This window comes from Artemia sp. Qi Xiang Cuo, chromosome 16 (assembly GCF_049724085.1).
Source record: "Artemia sp. Qi Xiang Cuo chromosome 16, ASM4972408v1, whole genome shotgun sequence".
Classification (NCBI taxonomy): Eukaryota; Metazoa; Arthropoda; class Branchiopoda; order Anostraca; family Artemiidae; genus Artemia; species Artemia sp. Qi Xiang Cuo.
The window spans coordinates 49,302,323-49,327,117 of record NC_142809.1 but is presented as its reverse complement, the minus strand read 5'-3'; the positions used below and the strand labels follow the sequence as shown (position 1 = coordinate 49,327,117).

General features: G+C 32.5%; 1 protein-coding gene across 1 annotated transcript in view; it reads right to left on the bottom strand.

Annotated features, from left to right (window-relative positions):
- LOC148943041 (galanin receptor type 1-like) overlaps window positions 1-24,795 on the bottom strand; it is a 179,071-nt gene that overhangs the window by 15,407 nt on the left and 138,869 nt on the right. Inside the window, exon 4 of the mRNA XM_089102425.1 lies at window positions 6,927-7,050. Coding sequence (XP_088958551.1) covers window positions 6,927-7,050 — 124 coding nt within the window. The remainder of the gene's footprint in view (window positions 1-6,926; window positions 7,051-24,795) is intronic.

Sequence of the window (24,795 nt, the reverse complement as noted above, 5' to 3'; positions counted from 1 at the left end):
ACTTTATATGCCCCCAGGGCATACCTTAAAACCCTTGCCCTGAGGGCTGTGGGGGAGTATCCTCCTCAAAAATTATTTTCTATCTGGAAATCGACTACGCTGAACCAAATGGCTATCTCAAAATTTTGATTGGATGTTTTCGGAGGAATGAGGGGCGGGGGGGGGGTGGGCTAGTTGCCCTCCAATCACTTTTGACTATTAAAAAGGGCACTAGAACTCCCGGTCTTTACGCTAAAGTTTTTTAGTACTTAAGAAAAAGCTCCTTATTGTTCCAATTAAAAAAAAATAGTGTTTCAGGAGTCGTTCTTAAAGAATTGGGACATAATTCAAACTTAAGGGTAAAGAGCGAAGAGTTGAGGATGAGCACTCCCACTCATATACGTAATATTTTTTGTTCGTTATAAGTTTTAGTTAAATAAAAAAGTTTTTTTTTAGAGAAAGTAAGGAGCGACATTAAAACTTAAAACGAACAGAAATTATTCCGTATATTAAGGGGGTTGCCTCCTCCTCAACACTTCGCTCTTTAAGCTAAAGTTTTTCAGTACTTTTGAAAAAAAGCTTCTAGTGTCGCTCCTTAGTTTCTGTTAATAAAAACTTGTTTTTTTTTATTTAATTTCTGAACGTTTTTGAATTAATGCAGGATTTGAAATTAGCTCGCCGTATATGAATAATTACGACGGAATTTACGTATTAATTTTATTTTTTTTTTTCCTAAATGGCTTTCTCAAAATTTTGATCGTACGAATTTGAGAAAAAGGTGGAGGAGAATGCCTAGTTGCCTTTAAATTTTTTTGGTTCCTTAAAAAAGAGCACTAGAACTTTTAACTTTATTTACGAATATTTGTATTAGTAATAAATAAACGTAACTTACGAATTATCTCCCAACTCTTTAAGAACAATTTCTGAAAAACTATGTTCGTTTAATTGGAACAATGAGAAGCTTATTTCATGAGGTATTGACTAGGGAGTGAACCTCTCATATACGTAATAATTTCCGTTTCGTTTTAAGTTTTAATGTTGCTACTTATTTTCAGTTGAACAAACTTGTTTTTTTTTTTTATTTAATTTCTGATCGTTTTTTAAATAATGCTGAGAAATCCAGCGCCCCCTTCATAGAAATATCCCTTCCCCCCCGTAAACATCAGCCCTGGAAATATCTGCCCACGTAAACCTCTCCTCCGTCTTCCGACCTCCCCCCTCCCCCACCAGAAAAAAATCCCTCCTGAAAGTGTCTGTATACTTCCCAGTAACCAATACTATATGTAAAGAGTGGGCAAAGCGTAAAACTTGCAGCCCTTCCCCCAGGAACCGTGGGGGATTAAGTCATCCTCAAAGAACATATTTATTAAATTTTTGACTATGCTGACCAAAATGGCTATCTCAAAATTTTGATTGGGTGATTTCTGGAAAAAAATGAGCGTGTGAGGAGGCCAAGCTGCCCTCCAAGTTTTTGGTCACTTAAAACGGGCACTAGAACTTTTAATTTCCGTTTGAATGAGTCCTCTCACGATATTCTAAAACTACTGAATCACAATGATCACCCCTGGGAAAAAACAAACAAATAAACACGCAACCGTAATCTTTCTTCTAGCAAAAATAATAAATTCCACATTTCTTCAAATAGGGGGTTTAAACCTATTCTGTAGGGTTTTATGTTGAGCTGAATCTGATGGTTTGATTTTCATTAAGATCCTATCACTTTTAGGGGGTTTTTCCCCCTTTTTTCGAAAATAAGGCAAATTTTTTCAGGCTCGTAACTTTTGATGGATAAGACTAAACTTGATGAAGCTTTTATATATGAAATCAGCATTAAAATCTAATTCTTTGAATGTATGTACTGGTATCAAAAATCCTTTTTTTTAGAATTTCGGTTACTATTAAGCCGGGTCGCTCCTTACTTACAGTTCGTTACCACGAACTGTTTGATTAATGTTGCTCTTTACTTTTAGTTGAAAACTTGTTTTTCACATTTTATTTTTGATCGTTTTTTTTAAATCATGCCAGGCAATCTGGCTACACCTCCATGAAAAAATCCCTCCTCCACAAGGATTTATTCTCTAGATAATTCAATCCTGGAGAAAATTTACCCCGGACATTTACCCTTAACATCTCCACGCGAAAAATTGAGTCGGCAAAGAGAAAGCAAGACATGAGGAGAATTTCGTACAGACATTCTGGCAAATTCCTCCAGTGTAAAATTTCCCCTGAAAAATTCAACCCCTGGAAACTTCCCTCCCTATGGAAATTATCCTCGTGGAAAATACCACCAGTAGAAAATTACCCTCCCCACCCGAAAAATGTATGCACACTTCCCAATAACATATGCTATACGTAAACAATGGGCAAATTTTGTAACTTAAAGACCTTTCCCCAGGGACTGTGGGGGGTCATAAAATCTCCAAAGGTATATTTATTCGGTACAAGTTAGAGATACAAATTTGCCACAAAATCACATAGTTCACAGGGACCATAAACCTTAATTGTTGCAGTCTATCTAAAATACTAATATGTGAAATATGTAGTTTTGTGACCAATTTGAAGCTCTATTTTGTACCGAAAACACAAGGTGCTTAGATCTGTTGTTTCGGATCTACCCATTCATCGGGCCAGAACAATATCCAGTTGAAAAAACATGTTTTTATATTTAATTTCTGACTATTTTTCAAATGATATAGGAAATCCACCTCCCACTACGTGGGAAACCCTTCCTTAAAAAAAATTGCTCTATGGAAAGTTTCTCTCGTATTAAATTCCGCGCCCCAGGACAATTCCATTCTCGCTGAAAATCCCCCCCCAGAAAATTTAATGTGGACGATTATCATGGAAAGATTCTTATTTGCTTACCTTCATTTGAAAAAAAAGATTTGTTGTTTATTTGATTTCCGATTGTTCTTCAAATCATGTTGGAAATCCCTCTCCGGTGGAACATTTTTCTCGGAAATCCCTCCTCCCAACGGAAAGTTTGTCTCGCAGAAATTTCCCCCTTGGAGAATTTGCCTGTGGAAAATTCCCCCTCCACAGAAAAATCCTTCAGAAAATTCCAATCCCACTGAATATCTCTCCGGAACATCTCCACATGCAAAATCGAGTCACCAAAGAGAGAATAAGAGAGATAAAAATATTCGTATAGGAATTCAGGCAAATTCTCTCCCCTCCCTTTGAAACTTCCCTTGGAAAATTCATCTCCAGAAACTTCCCTCTCCATGGAATTCAACCCGTGGATCCCATCCCTCCTTCTGCAGAAAATTCCCTGTCTCCCCGAATAATGCCTGTATACTTCCCAATAACAAATACTGTATGTAAGCAATGAACACATTTCATAGCTTACAGCCCTTTTCCCAGGAGCCGTAGGGGTCAGGTTATCCCCAAAGGCATAGTTACTGGGCCTTTAAACTATGCTGAGCAAAATGGCTATCAAAATTTTTATTGGACAACTTTGGGGATAAGGAGGGCGTGGGAAGGGGGACAATTGCCATCCCAATAATTTTGGTCACTTAAAAAATCATTAGAAATTTTGATTTCCGTTCAAATGAGCGTCCTACCAATTCTTTAAAACCATTGGTTTGATACGATCAACCCTGTGGGAAAAAACAAAAGAACAAACTCGCAACCATGATCTTTCTCCTAGCAAGAAATAAAGAATTCCACATTTTTGCCGATAGGAGCTTGAAACCTCTACAGTTAGCTTTTCTGATACGCCAAACCTGATAGTGCAATTTTCAATGAGATTTCTTGACTTTTTGGCGGTGGTTCAACCTTCTTCAAAAATCAGGCATATTATCTCAGGCTCGTAGCTTTTGATGGGTAACGTTAAACTTGGTGAATCTTATATATTTGGAATCATAGGCAGCCTCATAGCGCAGCTTAAGTAAAGAGCGAAGTGAGCACAATGTATCATTTTTTCCGACCAAGACACTTCGTGTAGAAGGAGTTATCGTAAAAACTTCGAAAGAAGCTCATTCTAAAGAATATTGAAAGTGTTAGTGTTCTTTAGAAGAGTCATAAGAGATTGGAGGGCAACGTGCCCTCATTCCCAACGTTTCCTTGAACATATCCAATGAAAATTTTGAGATAGCCATTTCGTTCATCAGAATTGAAAGGTCCAGTAGTTGTGTCTTTGGTAATTTCAACCCCCCACAGCCCTAAGGTCAATGGCTATAAGCTATTCTAGTTGCCAATTTTTAAAATTTAGACGAGGTTTAATTGTTACGATGAGGTATTATGGGAGTTCTAGTCCCTTTTTAAGAGTAAAAAGCGATTAGAGGGAAGCCAAATGCATCCGATCAGAATTTTGACACAGCCATTTTGCTCAAAGCTGTCCAAAAATCCTGTAACAATGCCTCCTGGGTTGACACAATCCCAGAGCCTGTGAGCAAGGGTTGTAAATTATGCCCCGGGGGCATATAATGTTTCTATAGAAGGGGTGGTCGTATAAGCTTCGGAGGAGGCTCATTTAATTGAAAATTTATTGTTCTATTTCCCTTTTAAAAATTGGAAAGTAATCGGAGGGAAACTAGTTTCTTCATGCCCTCTTTCTCCAAATACGATAATGTAAGATGCAAATTCTGTTCTAGTCTTCAGAAAGAAGGGGTGGGGGGGGGGGTGTCAGCCATACTCATGTTAATTTCTGCTTGTTTTGAGTTATAATCAGTTATTTATTGTAAATTCTGTTAATTTTTTTTTCATTTATTTGTTGATGGTGATTTGTGGTAGTTCTACGCTTGGAAAATTTTTTACTATATTTTTGCTCATTCTTGGTTTAATTTAGTTCTTTACTTTGATTAGAAATACTTATTTGTAGAAAAATGATTTTTAAATTATTAAGGATGAAAAGCGAATTCTTTGGTGCAATTATTGTTATAATATGTTTTAGAGTCTCCGCTACTATTTGCTCGAGTCACTCCTTACTTACAGTTCGTTATCATGAACTGTTTTATTATTACAACAATGTTTACCAAAAGATGCTTTTCAAAAAAAAAATTATAGATGATACCAAAATTTGAATAGACTAAAAATGATTTCATATAAAGTAAGATTTAAACCAAAGGAATCGATATGAATAAATAAATGAAGCCTAAACAAGCATGAATTGAAGTGAATAATCAATAGTTAAAATAAGGATTACCTTAAATATGAGTAAGAAACTCCCCTCTCAAACCCCCTTAATTCATAATTTTTTGAGAATCAGCAAAACTTTAATAAAGCATTGAAAATTTTTAATATTTCAGAATAAAATATATCCCTTGTAAAATAAAAATGCAATTGTCGTGGAGATAACAATCAAGAAACGCAGTTTTGTGATTGGAAGAAGGGGAAGTTTGAAGGAGCTACGAATCCTCTTTATCCCTCTAAATGCGATGAACTTGGTATAAGTTGATGTAATAACAAGGGTAAACACAGTGTATCAAGGGTCAGCTTTGAGTTGAGGTGATAAACTATAAATAGATAAAAGTTAGGAGTTGAAGCTGTTTTGATAGATTTGCCAGGGATTTTATTACCGGATATTCGGAGACCCTGTGGTAAAATTTTAGAGTTACCAAACGTCGTTATTACATTTGGTAAATGAGTTACCAAACCATTTGAAAATGCAACGATTCACCTAAAATTTGGTAAAAAAAAAAAAAAGTATCAATAGGCCTACTCGAAGAAATTTCCAAGATTTATTAAACTAGTAACCATTACAACCCAGCCTTTTAGTTTCATTGTTCAGGGAATCTCTTAGCTTTAAAGCATTTAAGCCTGCTAATGCCTCGACTAAAAGAGACAGAGACCTAACCTTTCTTCTGGTTTAAGTTTATTTACTGTTAGCTGTAAGACCATTAAATTTTGAGTAAACAGCTAAGTTTCATCAGAAGCCTAAATAGACTTCAAAAGTGGTCAACTATTTTGAAAATCCTCCTACTCTGCCTTTTGTCCCAAGGTTTTGTCACACAGTTTTCTAGTAGGAATAATTTTCCAGTGGAAATAATTATCAGGACTTGACTTTTTTAGCAACGCATCGCCAAAATTTCCTAGCTTTAACTTAGTTCATTTTATCAGCAAGTAGTAATTTACTTTTTTGGCCCCAATGGAAAATTTGGCTAGGTTTTTTAGTGAGCTTTCCGACTTGGCTAGATTTTTCAGTGAGATTTTAGACTTGGCTAGATATTTTAGTGAGCCAGGATTTTCCTCGTTTGACAAAGAATCAGTTAGTAATTTAAAACTAGATCCTCTTTGCTACGATCTAGGCCTTAGCTCATTTTTGTACAATTTGGCCTCTCGTATTTTTGCACCGTCTTTTTTTTATGATATTATTGAGGAAGATTTGTAGCCCAAAATTTTGATTCAGTACCATAGGGAAACAAACAGGGGGTAACAGGTGACAAAATGAGTGCTGTTGGGAATGGACAATCTGGCCCGATACTGAACTCCAAATTTGTGGAAGCATTATCAAAGTCTAAGAAACTTAATTTTTTGTTAGCTTAAAGATTGCCTAAGAAAACAGCTCTGTCCAGAAAAAAGGACTTGTGGGGTGGGGAGGGGGTAATTTAACTTTTTATGTTCTAATAAAATTGTCATCTTAATTTTAATTTGCCATCTTTGGACAAAATTTATATAAACATTACATCTTAGAAAATTGAGTAATCCTTATTATTGAAAAACAATAAAAGAATAAAAAAAATAGCTGATTTTCAAAGGACTATTTAATAGCACAGCAAAAAGACTCCTTGAAGAACTCATCAGTATAGGCATATATGCCGTAACATAAAAATAACTATTTCCGGGGAAAAAAGTTATGGTAATGCGTTTGGATTTGTATTTATTAATTGTTATAAACAAGACCCACAATAACGGATACAACTTTTAAGGAGAAATTGATCCGTGATCTGCTTTTTAAATTAAAGAAATTAAAATTAAATAAATTTTAATCAGTTAAGACTTCTTACCCTGATGAACACAGCAGGTCCAGCTAACAGTAACGAAAATCCCCACACCATAAATAATGCAAATCGACAGTTTCGCCTTGTGCAATATGTTCTAGACCTTATAGGATGCACAATTACGATATACCTAGAATAAAAGAAAATTAGAACCAATTGACAGTATTTTTATCACTTACATGGAAACGAACTGAAAGTAAGGAACGATTCGAGGTAATAGCGATCGGAATGCTAAAAGATGGAGTTTGGGTAATGTATCGAAAGAACCGATTTTTATATCAATTCCGAATAGGTAAATTCTGTTAAATTTAAGGTTAGTTTACCAAAAGTTACGAGCCTGAGAAGATCTACCTAATTTTCGGGAAATTCCACTTTCAATATGCAGAGTAATATTGATGAAAATGACACCATCCAATTAGTTATATTGGAAAATCTTCCTGCAGAGGTATCAAGCCACTTATGTACAAGCCACAAAGAGGTATCAACCTGTCATAACGTAAAATTTCGCATTTTGCCGAAAATATAACCTTTACTTATTTGTTTGTTTGTTTATGTTTTTGTTGGTTTTCTCCTAGGGATGATCGTACAAACCAATGGTCCTGAGAATAAGAGACTTGTTCAAAAAGAATTTAGAGATTCTAGTGCCCCTTTTTTTTAGAAAAAAATAATTTCCACACAGTAAAGTGGTATTTTCTGAAATTTTGTGACACAGAATAACGATTTTGCCCTAAAGAGGGAAAAAACCTATCGATGAAAATTCTTATGTATTTATATAAAATTTATATATTATTTATGTATTCTTCTTATTATTATTATTATTACTATTATTATTATATTTTTATTTTATAACATTATTAATATTTATATTATTTGTATACATATTATTTATATTATCTATATATTTTATTAAATATAACATTATTGATATATTCTTATCATTATTATTTATATTATTTATATATTGTTATCATTATTGTTTATATTATTTATATTTGTAGTATTTATATTAGTTATTTATTTTATTAAATAAAATATTATTTATATATTCTTAAATATCTAATCAATTCCAAATTCTCGAAAAATAATATATTAAGCTTCCCATTCTCAAAGGCAGAAATCGTGTAATATATTCCGATACGTTCTTCGCATACCTTGTTCTGAAGGAGGGAGAGTGTCAACACATTCCCTAAAGACATTATTAGTAGGAAGGGCATAATGACTCCCACGAGTCACCCCTGCTGCCATCTACAATTTAGTCTAACGCTGTACGAACAGAATTTATTCAAGGATTATCGATCCATGAAGGGGAGAGAATTTCTGAGAAATTGATTTGCATAATAGAGAGGAGTGTATTGATCGACTCGAGGGGAATTAATTTGTTGTTTCTAAGGGGAAGTATTGATTCACGAAAGGGAATTAGAAATGACATCACTTGTTTCCATGGAATTATGCGGGACTCTAAAGAGATAAATTAATATTCTATTTTTAAATACGGCTTTTCAGGTCATTAGACTTAGCAATAAATTGATATTCTATCGAGACCATAATAGTGTAGCTAGGAACATTTATGAGATGAAGAGATTAACGCGGGAAAGGGTTTCCTAGGAATTTCAAATGTGACAGCGCAGGGATGCCAAAACAAAAGGAACACGCAGAAATTACGTTTAGGGATTATTTGGGCGAAACCGTTTAAGGCATTTTAGGGAATTATTTGGGCGAAACAGTTTGAGGCATTTTAGAAGATGATTTTAGAAAACAAAAGCGAAACTTTTAAAATCACAACTGAAGGTCAGTAAATAATTCCTTTTGTTTTTTTTATTTAAACACGATTGGCTGAAAAAAAAGCGGAACTTTTAAAATAACAACTGAAGGTCAGTAAATAATTCCTTTGTTTTTTTGTTAAACACGATTGGCTGAAATAACAGCGGAACTCTTAAAAACACAACAACTGAAGGTCAGTAAATAATTCCTTTGTTGTTTTTTTTTGTTAAACACGATAGGCTGAAATAAAAGCGGAACTTTTATAATCAAAACATCTGAAGGTCTGTAATTAATTGCTTTGTTTTTTTTGTTAAACACGATTGGCTGAAACAAAAGCGGAACTTTGAAAATCACAACAACTGAAAGTCAGTAAATAATTCGTTTGTTTTTTTTGTTAAACATAATTGGCTGAAATAAAAGCGGAACTTTTAAAATCACAACTGAAGGTCAGTAAATAATTCCTTTGTTTTTTTTGTTAAACACGATTGGATGAAATAAAAGCGGAACTTTTAAAATCACAACAACTGAGGGTCAGTAAATAATTCCTTTGTTTTTTTTTTTTAAACACGATTGGCTGAAATAAAAGCGGACCTCTTAAAATCACAGCAACTGAAGGTCAGTAAATAATTCCTTTGTTTTTTTTTTTTTAAACACGATTGGCTGAAACAAAAGCGGAACTTTTAAAATCACAACAACTCAAGGTCAGTAAATAAATCCTTTGTTTTTTTATTAAACACAATTGGCTGAAACGAAAGCGGAACTTTTAAAATCACAACAACTGAAGGTCAGTAAATAATTCCTTTGTTTTTTTGTTAAACACGATTGGCTGAAACAAAAGCAGAACTTTTAAAATCACAACAACTGAAGGTCATTAAATAATTCCTTTTTTTTTGGTTAAACACGATTGGCTGAAACAAAAGCGGAACTCTTAAAATCACAACAACTGAAGGTCAGTAAATAATTCCTTTGTTTTTTTTGTTAAACACGATTGACAGAAACAAAAGCGAAACTTTTAAAATCACAACAACTGAAGGTCAGTAAATAATTCCTTTGTTTTTTTTATTAAACACGATTGGCTGAAACAAAAGCGGAACCTTTAAAATCACAACAACTGAAGGTCAGTAAATAATTCTTTTGTTTTTTTTGTTAAACACGATTGGCTGAAACAAAAGCAGAACTTTTAAAATCACAACAGCTGTAGGTCAGTAAATAATTACTTTTGTTTTTTTTGTTAAACACGATTGGATAAAACAAAAGCGGAACTCTTAAAATCACAACACCTGAAGTTAAGTAAATTTTTCCGTTTTTTTTTTTTTTAAACACTTTTGTTTTAAATAAAAGCCTAAATTTTAAAATAAAAACAAATTATGTTCATTAAATAATTCCTTTGTTTTTTTTTTTGTAAAACACTATTGGCTTAAAAAAAAGCGGAACTTTTAAAATCTCAACAACTGAAGGTCAGTAAATAACTCCCTTGGTTTTTGTTAAACTCGATTGGCTGAAACAAAAGCGTAACTTTTAAAATCACAACAACTGAAGGTCAGTAAATAATTCCTTTTGTTTTTTTTGTTAAACACGATTGGCTGAAATAAAAGCGGAACTCTTAAAATCACAACAACTGAAGGTCAGTAAATAATTCCTTTTTTTTTTTCGTTAAACACGATTGGCTGAAATAAAAGCGGAACTCTTAAAATCACAACAACTGAAGGTCAGTAAATAATTCCTTTTGTTTTTTTTTGTTAAACACGATTGGCTGAAATAAAAGCAGAACTCTTAAAATCAAAACAACTGAAGGTCAGTAAATAATTCCTGTGTTTTTTTTTGTTAAACACGATTGGCTGTAATAAAAGCGGAACTTTCAAAATCACAACAACTGAAGGTCAGTAAATAATTCCTTTGTTTTTTTTGTTAAACACGATTGGCTGAAATAAAAGCGGAACTCTTAAAATCACAACAACTGAAGGTCAGTAAATATCTCCTTTGTCTTTTTTTTTGTTAAAAACGATTGCCTGAAATAAAAGCGGAACTTTTAAAATCACAACAACTGAAGGTCAGTAAATAATTCCTTTGTTTTTTTGATAAAAACGATTGGCTGAAATAATAGCGGAATTATTAAAATCACAACAACTAAAGTTCAGTAAATAAGTCGTTTTTTTTTTTTTTTAAACACTATTGGCTTAAATAAAAGCGGTACTCTTAAAATCACAATAACTTAAGTTCAGTAAATAATTCCTTTGTTTTTTTTTGTTAAACACGATTGACTGAAAAAAAAGCGGAACTTTTAAAATCACAACAACTGTAAGTCAGTAAATATTTCCTTTGTTTTTTTTATTAAACACAATTGGCTGAAACGAAAGCGTAACTCTTAGAATCACAACCACTGAAGTCCGTAAATAATCCCTTTGTTTTTTTGTTAAACACGATGGGCTTAAACAAAAGCAAAACTAACAAAATACTAATAACTTAAGGTTACTAAAAAATTCCTTTGTTTTTTTTTTGTTAAGCACGATGGGCTGAAATAAAAGCGTAACTCTTAAACTTACACCAACTGAAGGTTATTAAATGATTCCTTTTTTTTTTTGTTAAAAACGTTGTGTTTAAGCAACATTATACATCTTAAAATAACAACAACTGAATGTTATAAAAAAATTCCTTTTGTTTTTTTATGTTAAGAACGATTGGCTTAAAAGAAAGCAGAACTTTTAAAATCTAAACAACTTAAGTTTATTAAATAATTCCTTTGTTTTTTTTTGTTAAACAAGATTGGCTGAAATAAAAGCGGAACTTTTAAAATCACAACAACTGAAGGTCAGTAAATGATTCCTTTGTTTTTTTTTTTTTAAAAAATATTTGCATAAAAAAAAGCATAACTTTTAAAATAACAACAACAGAAGGTCAGTAAATAATTCTTTTTTTTTTTTTAACACGATTGGCTGAAATAAAAGCGGAACTCTTAAAATCACAACAACTGAAGGTCAGTAAATAATTCCTTTATTTTTTTGTTAAACACGATTGACTGAAACAAAAGCGGAACTTTTATAATCAAAACAACTGAAGGTCAGTAAATAATTCCTTTGTTTTTTTTGTTAAACACGATTGGCTGAAATAAAAGCGGAACTCTTAAAATCACAACAACTGAAGGTCAGTAAATATCTCCTTTATCTTTTTTTTGTTAAACACGATTGCCTGAAATAAAAGCTGTACTTTTAAAATCACAACAACTGAAGGTCAGTAAATAATTCCTTTGTTTTTTTGATAAAAACGATTGGCTGAAATAATAGCGGAATTCTTAAAATCACAACAACTGAAGGTCAGTAAATAATTCCTTTGTTTTTTTTTTGTTAAACACGATTGGCTGAAATAAAAGCTGAACTCTTAAAATCACAACAAATGAAGGTCAGTCAATAAATCCTCTGTTTTTTTTTTAAACACTTTTGGCTGAAACAAAAGCGGAACTTTTAAAATCACAACAACTGAAAGTCAGTAAATATTTCCTTTGTTTTTATTGTTAAAAATGATTGGCTGAAACAAAAGCAGAACATTTAAAATCACAACAACTGAAGGTCAGTAAATAATTCTTTTGTTTTTTTTAAACACGATTGGATTAAATAAAAGTTTAAATTTTAAAATCACATCAGCTTACGGTAATTAAATATTCCATTTTCTTGTTTTTTTTAAACACGAGTGGCTGAAATAAAAGCGGAACTTGTAAAATCACAACAACTGAAGGTCAATAAATAATTCCTTTGTTTTTTTTTTTAAACACGATTGGACGAAAAAAAGCGGAAATTTTAAAATCACAACAACTAAAGGTCAGTAAATAATTCCATTGTTTTTTTTTTGTTAAACACGATTGACTGAAACAAAAGTGGAACTTTTAAAATCAAAACAACTGAAGGTCAGTAAATAATTCCTTTGTTTTTTTTAAATACGATTGGCTTCAACAAAAGCGGAACTCGTAAAATCACAACAACTGAAAGTAAGTGAATAATTCCTCTTTTTTTTTCTTCAAAAACGATTGGCTGAAATAAAAGCGGTCCTCTTAGAATCATAACAACTGAAGATCAGTAAATAATTCCTTTTTTTTTTTTTTTTTAAACACGATTGGCTGAAAAAAAAGCAGAACTCTAAAAATAACAAAAACTGAAGGTCAGTAAATAATTCCTGTGTTTTTTTTTGTAAAAAACGAATGGATTAAACAAAAGCATAAATTGTAAAATAAAAACAACTTATTTTCATTAAATAATTAATTTTTTTTTTTTGTTAAACACGTTTGGTTGAAATAAAAGCGGAACTTTTAAAATCACAACAACTGAAGGTCATTAAATATCTCCTTTGTCTTTTTTTTTGTTAAAAACGATTGGCTGAAATAAAAGCGGAACTTTTAAAATCACAACAACTGAAGGTCAGTAAATAATTCCTTTGTTTTTTTGATAAAAACGATTGGCTTAAATAAAAGCTTAACTCTTAAAATCACAACATCTAATGGTTATTAAATAATTCCTTTTTTTTTGTAAAACACGATAGAATTAAATAAAAGCGGTATTTTTAAAATCAAAATTACTTAAGGTTATTCAATGATTCCTTTGTTTTCTTTTGTTAAAAACGATTGGCTGAAACAAAATAAGACATTATAAAATCACAACAACTTTAAGTCAGTAAATAATTCCTTAGTTTTTTTTATTAAACACAATTGGCTGAAACAAAAGCGGAACTTTTAAAATCACAACAACTGAAGGTCAGTAAATAATTCCTTTGTTTTTTTGTTAAACACGTTTGGCTTAAACAAAAGCAGAACTATTAAAATCACAACAACTGAAGGTCAGTAAAAAATTCCTTTTTTTTTTTTTTTTTAAACACGATTGACTTAAATAAAAGCGTAAATCTTAAAATCAAAACAGCTGAAGGTCATTAAATAATTCCTTTGTTTTTTTTTTTAAAAACGATTGGCGTAAATAAAAACGGAACTCTTAAAATAAAAAAAAATTAAGTTCAGTAAATAATTCCTTTTTTTTTTTTTTGTTAAACACGATTGGCTGAAATAAAAGCGGAACTTTTAAAAACACAACAACTGAAGGTCAGTAAATAATTCCTTTTTTTTTTTTTGTTAAACACGATTGCCTGAAATAAAAGCGGAACTTTTAAAATCACAACAACTGAAGGTCAGTAAATGATTCCTTTTTTTTTTTTTTGTTAAAAATGATTGGCTGAAACAAAAGCAGAACATTTAAAATCACAACAACTGAAGGCCAGTAAATAATTCTTTTGTTTTTTTTTAAACACGATTGGTTGAAAAAAAATCGGAACTTTTAAAATAACAACAACTGATGTTCAGTAAATAATTCCTTTGTTTTTTTTTTTTAAACACGTTTGGCTGAAAAAAAAGCGGAACTTTTAAAATCACAACAACTGAAGGTCAGTAAATAATTCCTTTTTTTTTTTTTTTAAACACGATTGTACTAAAAAAAGCGTAACTTTTAAAATCACAACAACTAAAGGTCAGTAAATAATTCCATTGTTTTTTTTTTGTTAAACACGATTGGCTGAAACAAAAGTGGAACTTTTAAAATCACAACAACTGAAGGTCATTAAATAATTCCTTTGTTTTTTTGTTAAACACGATTGGCTGAAATAAAAGCGGAACTCTTAAAATCACAAAAACTGAATTTCAGTAAATAATTCCTTTAATGTTTTTTTTAAACACGATTGGCTTAAATAAAAGCGGAACTTTTAAAAACACAAAAAATTAAGGTCAGTAAATAATTCCTTTGTTTTTTTTTTGTTAAACACGATTGGCTGAAATAAAAGCGGAACTTTTAAAATCACAGCAACTGAAGGTCAGTAAATAATTCCTCTTTTTTTTTTTTAAACACGATTGGCTGAAAAAAAAGCGGAACTCTTAAAATCACAACAACTGAAGGTCAGTAAAGAATTCCTTTTTTTTTTTTGTTAAACACGATTGGCTGAAACAAAAGCGGATCTTTTAAAATCACAACAACTGAAGGTCAGTCAATAATTCCTTTGTTTTTTTTTTTTTAAATACGATTGGCTGAAATAAAAGCGGAACTTTTAAAATCACAACAACTGAAGGTCAGTAAATGATTTTTTTGTTTTGTTTGTTAAACACGATTGGCTGAAACAAAAGCAGAACTTTTAAAATCACAACAACTGAAGGTCAGTAAATAATTGAAAGATCTTAAGCCGAACTGGCCAGCCATAACAAAAAACCAACAAAGAGAAAAATCTCTAAAAAAAACAAACAAACGAGACTGTGGCCAGTGGAGAGAAAAGAAAACAACAGAAACAAAACAACGCGGATATTTCGCCTGTATACAAACAAGGCGTCTTCAGCCCGAAAGACACACAATAAGAACAATATAAAAAAAAAAAAAAAAAAACATAAAACTAAAAACCAATAAAACCACCACCAAAAAAAACAACAACAAAAAAAAAAAAATGTACTAAAAAAAAAAAAAGCGCAAACTGATCCACGTAGGGAAAAGATGCTAATATAGAGTTACTTTAGTGATGATACCATAGTAACTGAGGAAAAATAAAAAAACTGTAAATTACTTTAATTATTCTGTTGCGAAATAATCCCTTTGTTAGCTATTACTGAAGCAAATCGTTTTGGTCTAGCAGGTAAAATAGTCCCCTGGTGATTATTTAAAATCTTTACTCCCTTATTGACTGTTTATTCATTCTTTAGAAGGTTATCATAAATTGGATCAATATTTAAATTACCCGTGTCCCTATTTATGGAAAGGTTAGCAAACATATGTTTTTTAATTTCTATGGCTTCCCTGGCCCATTGGGTGTAACCCTTATCATTAGAAATAGCCAAGGCTTCATCAAATTTTACAAAATGATCTGGTTGAAGCCAAATATGCTCTGCTAAAGCTGAAACGAAAGTTTCTGGAGGCTTGCTTAATTGTAGGGTTTTTTTCTATTGAGTTTCGGTGTTCAATAAACCTTTCAACAAATTGTTGGTGAGTCCTACCAATATAGAACTTCCCACGAGAACACGGAATTTTATACACCCCACTTACTAAATTTACCCGAGTTAAATCCTTACCAGAACTAAAAAAACTACCCATTGGCCTCAGCGATTTGAAACATGTATAAATACCAAATTTAAGTAAAACCCTTTAAATTTTTTCACCAAAACCAGTTAAACATGGTAATGAAATTAAGCTTTTTGATACAACTAAATCTAAAGAATGAGAAACCTCAATAACCCTACTATTATGTTTAACCCGTCTATTTTCAATTATTTTATCAATGAACTTAATTGGATAACTATTACAAAACAAAATGTCCCTCAAGTAGGCTATAACAATTCCGAATCCAGAAATTCCTGGGAACAAATTCTAAAGGCTCTATCCACTAGTGAAATTACAACCCCCCCTTTTCACCGACATAGGGTGGCAAGAATGTAAATTTAAATACCCTATCGTTGTGCATTGGTTTTCTGTAAATCTAGAAAAGTAAAAGGAGATCCTTTTAATTAATAAAATATCCAGAAAAGGTAATTTATTATTATCCTCAAACTCAACTGTAAATTTAATATTATCATCAAAACTATTTAAATGCTTACAAAATAGGTCTAAGGAGTCCAATCCATGTTTCCAAAAGCACACCACATCATCCATGAACCTACCCCAGAAGCAATGGGAAATTCTAAAACTGTTTATAGCAGAAGTTTCAATGGCATATACGAATAGATTTGAAAATAAAAGAGAAAGAGAAGCCCCCATAGGTAACCCAAAAATTTGTCTATAAAACTCCCCTCGAAAACCAAAATAAAAAGAAAATTCATTTACCAGAATAATTAGTCTCATAATGACATCAATATCCAAACTGGCTAACTTCACATCCTGTATTAAATCAAAGTGTTTTTCTAATTTACTTTTTAAAATATCCTCGCATCTTTTTAAATCACAATTTGAATACATGGACACAACATCAAAACTGCAAAGAATTGAACTCTCCTCCAGCGTGAAATTTCGCAATTAATTAGTAAGATCAGTCGAATTTTTTAAATAGGATTTTCTTGTTCCCAAAAAATGGACGCAAAACTACCGACAACCATTTTCCTAATTTTAAAACAGGTGACAGAAATGTTGACACAATGGGGAGGAGGGGGGATCCAGTCTTATGAATCTTAGGTAGACCATAGATCTTGGGGGCCGAACAACCCCTAGGATAATATTTGTGATAAAACTGTGGGGTAATGTGTAAATTATTTTTCATTGATTCTAATTCCTTTCTTGTTGATTTTACATATTTATCTGTAGTATCAAAATCAAGTTTTTTGTATGTAATCGTGTCTGAAATAATGGATTTCATTTGATTATTATATTCTTCAGTGTTCATAATTACGATCGTGTTTCCCTTATCGGCTCTGGTGATAGTAAAGAATTTATCCTTTTTCAAATCAGAAAGGATTTTAATGTCAATTTTTTGTGAAATGTCTTTACCAATTAAGTTCATATTAAAGGTGTTTAGTTTTCTTACGATCTCAGCTCTGAGTTCTTGAGGAGTATCAACCTTATCTATAGAAGCCATAATTCCCGACTCCACCTTTGAAATTCTTTTTGAATAGGAGACTGGTGTTGGAAAACAGAACTTAGAACCCTTCGACAAAACGGCTTCCTGTTGAATATTAAGAGGCTTAGAAGACAAATTCTTAATTGCTGGACCCAGACAATGACGTTCTGGTATGGATTCAATGACGTTTTTTTAGTTCTGGTAAGGATTTAACTCGGGGAAATTTAGTAAGTGGGGTGTATAAAATTCCGTGTTCTTGTGGGAAGTTCTATATTGGTAGGACTCACCAACAATTTGTTGAAAGGTTTATTGAACACCAAAACTCAATAGAAAAATCCTACAATTAAGCAAGCCTCCAGAAACTTTCGTTTCAGCTTTAGCAGAGCATATTTGGCTTCAACCAGATCATTTGGTAAAATTTGATGAAGCCTTGGCTATTTCTAATGATAAGGGGTACACCCAATGGGCCAGGGAAGCCATAGAAATTAAAAAACATATGTTTGCTAACCTTTCCATAAATAGGGACACGGGTAATTTATATATTGATCCAATTTATGATAACCTTCTAAAGAGTGATAAACAGTCAATAAGGGAGTTAAGATTTAAAATAATCACCAGGGGACTATTTTACATGTTAGATCAAAATGATTTGCTTCAGTAATAGGTAACAAAAGGACTATTTCTCAATTGAATAATTAAAGTAATTTACAGTTTTTTACTTTTCCTCAGTTACTCTGGTGTCCTCACTGAAGTAGCTATATATTAGCATCGTTTCCCTGCGTGGATCATTTTGCGCCGATTGTACATTTTTTTTTTTTTTTTTTTTTTTTGTTGGGGTGGTTTTTTTGTTTTTTTTTTTTCTTTTTTTTTTTTTTTTTTATCTTTTTCTTCTTTTTTTTATTTTGTTGTGAATAAGCCTTGTTTGTATAAAGGCGAAATATCCGCGTTGTTTTGTTTCTGTTGTATTCTTTTCTCTCCACTGGCCACAGTCTCGTTTGTTTGTTTTTTTTAGAGATTTTTCTCTTTGTTGGTTTTTTGTCAGTAAATAATTCTTTTGTTTTTTTTGTGTTAAACACGATTGGCTGAAACAAAAGCGGAACCTTTAAAATCACAACAACTGAAGTTCAGTAAATAATTCCTTTGTTTTTTTGTTAAAAACGATTGGCTGAAACAAAAGATTAACTTTTAAAATCACAAAAACTGAAGGTAAGTAAATAATTCCTTTGTTTTTTTTATTAAAAACGATAGTCTTAAATAAAATAGTAAATTTTAAAATCACAACAACTGAAGGTCAGTAAATAATTTCTTTGTTTTTTTTTGTCAAACACGATTGGCTGAAATAAAAGCGGAACTTTTAAAATCACAACAACTGAAGGTCAGTAAATAATTCCTTTGTTTTATTTTTCTAACTCGTTTGGTTGAAAAAAAAGCGGAACTTTTAAAATAACAACAACTAAAGGTAAGTAAATAATTCCTTTTTTTTTTTTGTTAAACACGATTGGCTGAAAAAAAAGCGGGACTTTTAAAATCACAACTCAAGGCCAGTAAATAATTCCTTTGTTTTTTTTTGTTAAACACGATTGGATTAAAAAAATTCGTAATTATTAAAATAAAAACAACTTATGTTCTTTAAATAATTCCTTTGTTTTTTTTTGTTAAACACGATTGGATGAAATAAAAGCGGAACTCTTAAAATCACAACAACTGAAGGTCAGTAAATAATTCCATTGTATTTTTTTTGTTAAACACGATTGACTGCAACAAAAGCGGACCTTTTAAAATCACAACAACTGAAGGTCAGTAAATAATTTCTTTGTTTTTTATTAAACACAATTGGCTGAAACAAAAGCCGAACTCTTAAAATCAAAACAACTGAAGGTCAGTAAATAATTCCTTTGTTTTTTTTGTTAAACATGATTGGCTGAAACAAAAGCAGAACTTTTAAAATCACAACAACTGAAGCTCAGTAAGTAATTCCTTTTGTTTTTTTGTTAAACACGATGGGATTGAGACAACAGCAGGACTTTTAAAATCAAAACAACTGAAGGTCAGTAAATAATTCCTTTGTTTTTTTTGTTAAACACGATTGGCTGAAACAAAAGCGGAACTCTTAAAATCACAACAACTGAAGGTCAGTAAATAATTCCTTTGTTTTTTTGTTAAACACGATGGGCTGAAATAAAAGCGGAACTCTTAAAATCACAACAACTGAAGGTCAGTAAATAATTCCTTTTTTTTTTTTTAAAAACGATTGGCTGAAACAAAAGCGGAACTTTTAAAATCACAACAACTGAAGGTGAGTAAATAATTCCTTTTTTTTTTTGTTAAACACGATTGGCTGAAACAAAAGCGTTACTTTTAAAATCACAACAACTGAAGGTCAGAAAATAATTCCTTTGTTTTTATGTTAAACACGATTGGCTGAAATAAAAGCGGACCTCTTAAAATCACAAGAACTGAAGGTCAGTAAATAATTCCTTTGTTTTTTGTTAAACACGGCTGTGGGCGGGGCAACCCCCAATCCCCGGGGCCATGGGGCGTAAAGCCGGCCACGGGTAGGACCCCCCCCCCCCCCAGGTTAGATTACCTAACATTTCTAGGGTTAGGTTAGGTTACCTAACATTTCTCGGTTAACTTACACTAGGTTAAGTGGCGCGCCACTTAACCTAGTGTAAGTTAACCTAGAAATGTTAGGTAACCTAACCTAACCCTAGAAATGTTAGGTAACCTAACCTAACCTGGGGGGTGGGGGTCCCACCCGTGGCTGGCTTTCGGCCCCGTGGTCCCGGGGGTGGGGGCCCCGCTTGAAGTCATGTTTAACAAAAAAACAAAGGAATTATTTACTGACCTTCAGTTGTTGTGATTTTAAAAGTTCCGCTTTTATTTCAGCCAATCGTGTTTAACAAAAGAAACAAAGGAATTATTTACTGACCGTCAGTTGTTGTGATTTTACAAGTTCCGCTTTTGTTTCAGCCAATCGTGTTTAACAAACAAAACACAGAAATTATTTACTGACCTTCAGTTGTTGTGATTTTAAAAGTTCCGCTTTTGTTTCATCCAATCGTTTTTAACAAAAAAAACAAAGGAATCATTTACAGACTTTCAGTTGTTGTGATTTTAAAAGTTCCGATTTTATTTCAGCCAATCGTGTTTAACAAAAAAACAAAGGAATTATTTACTGACCTTCAGTTGTGATTTTAAAAGTTCCTCTTTTGTTTCAGCTGTGGTAAAGCTTTCTAATTTAGTTAATTATTAAATTAGTAAAAATATATATGACGCAAATATAAAGTTTTCAAAATACCACTTTTTAAGATAAGGATACAAATCGTGGAATGTGTGGGCTTGAAGGGAACTTTCTCAATAACCAATTTCCTGACTAAATGCGTAAATTTACCGCAAGGTCGTGGTTAGGTTTTTCATATATATATCCCGATTTTTGAGACTGAAGGCAGACTTTTTGACTTGCCGGGTGAACCTCTGCCCGTTTGTTTTATCATTAGAAATACCTTGGACTTTGTCTTATAATCGTAAGTGTCTAAGTATCTTATTTATATTTTATTGTTGTTTTATTGAGACTTGTGGGCTACTTGGGACAGCCAGTCCCAGTAGCCAGAATATATCCGATTTTATTATATGGTAAATAAATAAAAGTATTGTATTTTAGACGAACTCTCTACGATCTATATTTAGCCCCTCGAACACTTCACAACAACTGGTGGTCGCTAGAAAAACTGGGTCGAGAAGGCTAGATAAAAAAATAGTAAATTGAAATAAAATGGCTTTACCAGAGGAAAAAATGACTTCCCTATCAACAGTAGTTGAAATTGCAAAAATTATACCAGAATACGCGGGAAATTCAGACGTAGATGAGTTCATCGAAAAATTTTCGACGAACTAACAGAGTTGTTCGAAGATAAGGTCAAAGAGCAATGCGTTGCAGCCAGATCAAAGGGAAGCACCCTTAAACATTTTTAGGCAATTAAGGAAAAAGAGCCAAAGGACATCAGTACTCTAATTGAGTCTTTTAAAACAAGATTCATTGAGACAAGCATCTCCGAGAGGCTAAGAACAGAGGTAGTCACATTCGATACCTCAACTAGTATCAGGAAATATGCAGACAAAATTTTTAGATCCGTTTGTTTACAATTAGAGAAAGGCGGAAATGACGAGACAGTACAGAAAGTACAACTACATACTTTTACCCAAGGGTTGCCAAAAAAGTTATTAAGACTAATATTATCGCGAAAACCTGAAAATTTAGAGCAGGCTATAATACTAGTCGAAACAGAGGTAAAAATTGACGAGGCTATGAAAAAGTTTGACCAGATGTCAATAAATAACACAGGAGCCCAAGAAAATATAAAATATGAAAGAGGACAGAAAAGGGTGAACTTTGAGGAGCCGAATCGTGAACCAAAAAGGCACGAGAAAGGCCAATCCTTCCCACCATGGACTGACCCCCCCCCATTTGATGACCTACTCCATGGTATTAGATCTTTAATGACTTCGAATACCAAGTATTATGGAAACCCACCTCCTCCTCCTGAGGAAAATTATAGAGCAAATGGTGGCAGGTCAAGAATATATAGAAATAGATATAGACCCCACGAGGAAGGGCAAATTACAAAGCAATATAGTAAAAGATTCAATTGCTATAATTGTGGCAAACCAAATCACTATGCGGCAGATTGCTGGCATAAAATACCCAAAGAAGGCCACACGTACAAAAAAAAAAACCAGTTCAGAACACAGGGGACAGAAAGTTAGAAGGGCAGGGAACAAATAATACTTGGCAACCAACTAATAATATTCCTGAAGTCAAGCCTAGACGTCAAACAGTTAATAATACCAAGGGTTAAAGTAGCAGCGCTGAAGAAAACTGGGATAATCCCAGAAATTTTTTGTCAAACAGTGGGTATTTGAACGGAGAAACCAGCCTGTAAGGGTCGACAGAACTGTTTCCTTACAAAGACCCCTATATAGTTTAGAATGTTGTGATACAAATGCGAATAATAATAATCTACCGATTCTGCATTGTTCTAAAATTGAGTGTTTTCAAAATTTACCATGTTTACTAGATACAGGCGCATCTAAATCATTAATTCGAGAGGAAGTTTTTAATAGGTTTCCTCCTAGTGTCAAAAATCGAGTAAGTAGATGCCAAAATACCCTAACATCAGTGACAGGACACAAGCTGACGATTTTGGGAGAATGTCCACTAAAAGTTAGTGCAGGGGATAAAGAAATAACAGTAACAGTAATAATATGCAAGCAGCTACCATTTCCTTGTATTCTAGGAGTAGATGCCATCAGAAAATATGGGATTGTATGGGAACCCATATCCAATACAATCACAATAAACCAGGCAATTGGAAGTAATAGGCAAATTTGCGTAACAACAAATAAAGAAAGTGAAGATTCAAATTATAACCTAAAAATAAGCGGAAAAATCACAATAGAAGGGGGAACGACAGCTCAAGTTCTAGCTACATTAAATGAAAAAGATGGAAGGGTTAAAACGATGGATGCCGTGATAGGGGGTTACACCATAAAAGAATACCCAATGATTTTCGTGGAAAATCAAGTTATAAAAATTGAAAAGGGTATAACATACTTAAAACTTTCAAATCTAAGTAATGATAAAATAAAACTGAACCAGGTAGAACTTGGATCAGTAGAAAAGATTTCAAATTCAGAAATAAAATCTCTAAACAGTCCAGAATTAAGCATAAACTTCACTAGCCAGGAACATTTATCCTCCTTAAAACCGCAACCACAAGAAGAGTATGGAATGGCGAAAACGGATTTTTTGCAACAATTTGATTTAAAACATTTACCGGAAAACGTAAAAACTAGGGTGGAAAATATTCTTTGGGATTTTAAATGGACTTTTGCAAGACGCAAATCAGATTACGGATTAACTCACTTAATCACCCACAAGATATCAACCGAGGGCCCTCCAACCAAAAAGTCACCAGAGAAAACACCTTATCATTTAAATCCATGGATAGATAGCCAAATAAAATAAATGAAAGATCAGTGTATAATTAAAAAAAGTATTAGTGACTGTTGTTTTCCACGAGTTATAGTCAGAAAAAAAGATAGTACTTGAAGATTATGTAGGGACTTCAGACAAATGAATGCCATCACAGTTAACGATTTGATTACGCTACCAAGACTTGGCTTGATTTTAGATGCGTTAGGGGGTTCAAAATATTACACTAGTTCTGATTTAATAGCAGGATATTGGCAAATCGCTTTAGATGCAGAAACTAAGCGTAAGGCTACAGTAATCTTAGACGATGGCAGAACGTTCACATTTCACCGTATGCCATTTGGCTTGTCATTTAGTCCAAATTGTTTTAGTCACCTAATGAATTTGGTGTTAAAAGATATCGAACCAGGAAGGAAAAAAGATACCTTGGCTTATTTAGAAGATGTAATTCTGTTTAATGAAAACTTGGAAGACCACTTGATCGGACTTAGAAAAATACTGGAAAAGTTTGAAAAAGCAGGCATAAAATTAAAACCAGAAAAGTTAAAAATAGTGGTACCAAAATTAGTATTTCTTGGACACCTGATAAACCAAGGTACTATTTCACCAAATCTAGATAAATTTACATTCATCGAAAGTTTACAGCCTCCTAAAGATCAAAAAAAGCTGCAGATCAGTTTGTGGGTTATTAAGCTATTTCAGACGATATATTAAAAATTATGCCACAATAGCACAACCTTTGACGAACCTTTTAAAGAAATCAGGTAAATTCGAATGTCCAGAGGACGCAAAACGAGCGTTAAATGAAATAAAGAGACAACTATTACTGACACCAAAACTTAAATTACCAGATTTGTCTCAAGACTTCTGTTTGCAAACAGATGCTTCGGGGTATGGTATAAGGGCCATCTTCTTGAACATAAATTCTGAGGGAGTATAATCAATTGTCCAATACGCCAGTAGGTCACTGACGGAAGCAGAAAAAAAATACTCGACAGTTGAAAGGGAGTGTTTAGCAGTTATAGTATTTACAGAATATTTTCGACAATTTTTACTTGGAAAAAAATTTATATTAAGGGTAGACCAAAAATCATTACTTTGGCTACATACGATTCAAAATACTTCAGCCCGGCTGACACGGTGGATACTGCGTCTGCAAGCATATTCATATACTCCAATATATATAAAGGGCCATACAAATATTTTACCAGACTATTTATCACGAAATCCAGGTAAGAAGTAAAATGTGATAGCAACCATCCAGAACGAACTGGAAGGGGTAGAAATACTGTCTAATGAAAATATTTCAAAGCATCAAAATAAAGACGATTTTTGTTTAGCAATGAAATCTTTTTTATCAAAAGGAACAGAACTGCCTGAGCACTTTAAACATTTTTTAAAGGACTTAGATAATTTTGATCTGGACGAAAGTAAAAATCTTCTAGTAAGATACCATAGGCCATGGCAAGAATATAGAAAAAATGACTGAAAAATTATTCCTGTAATTCCAAAATCTCTGAAAGGAGAAGTTTTACAGATGGCACATGCAACGATTGGCTGTCACATGGG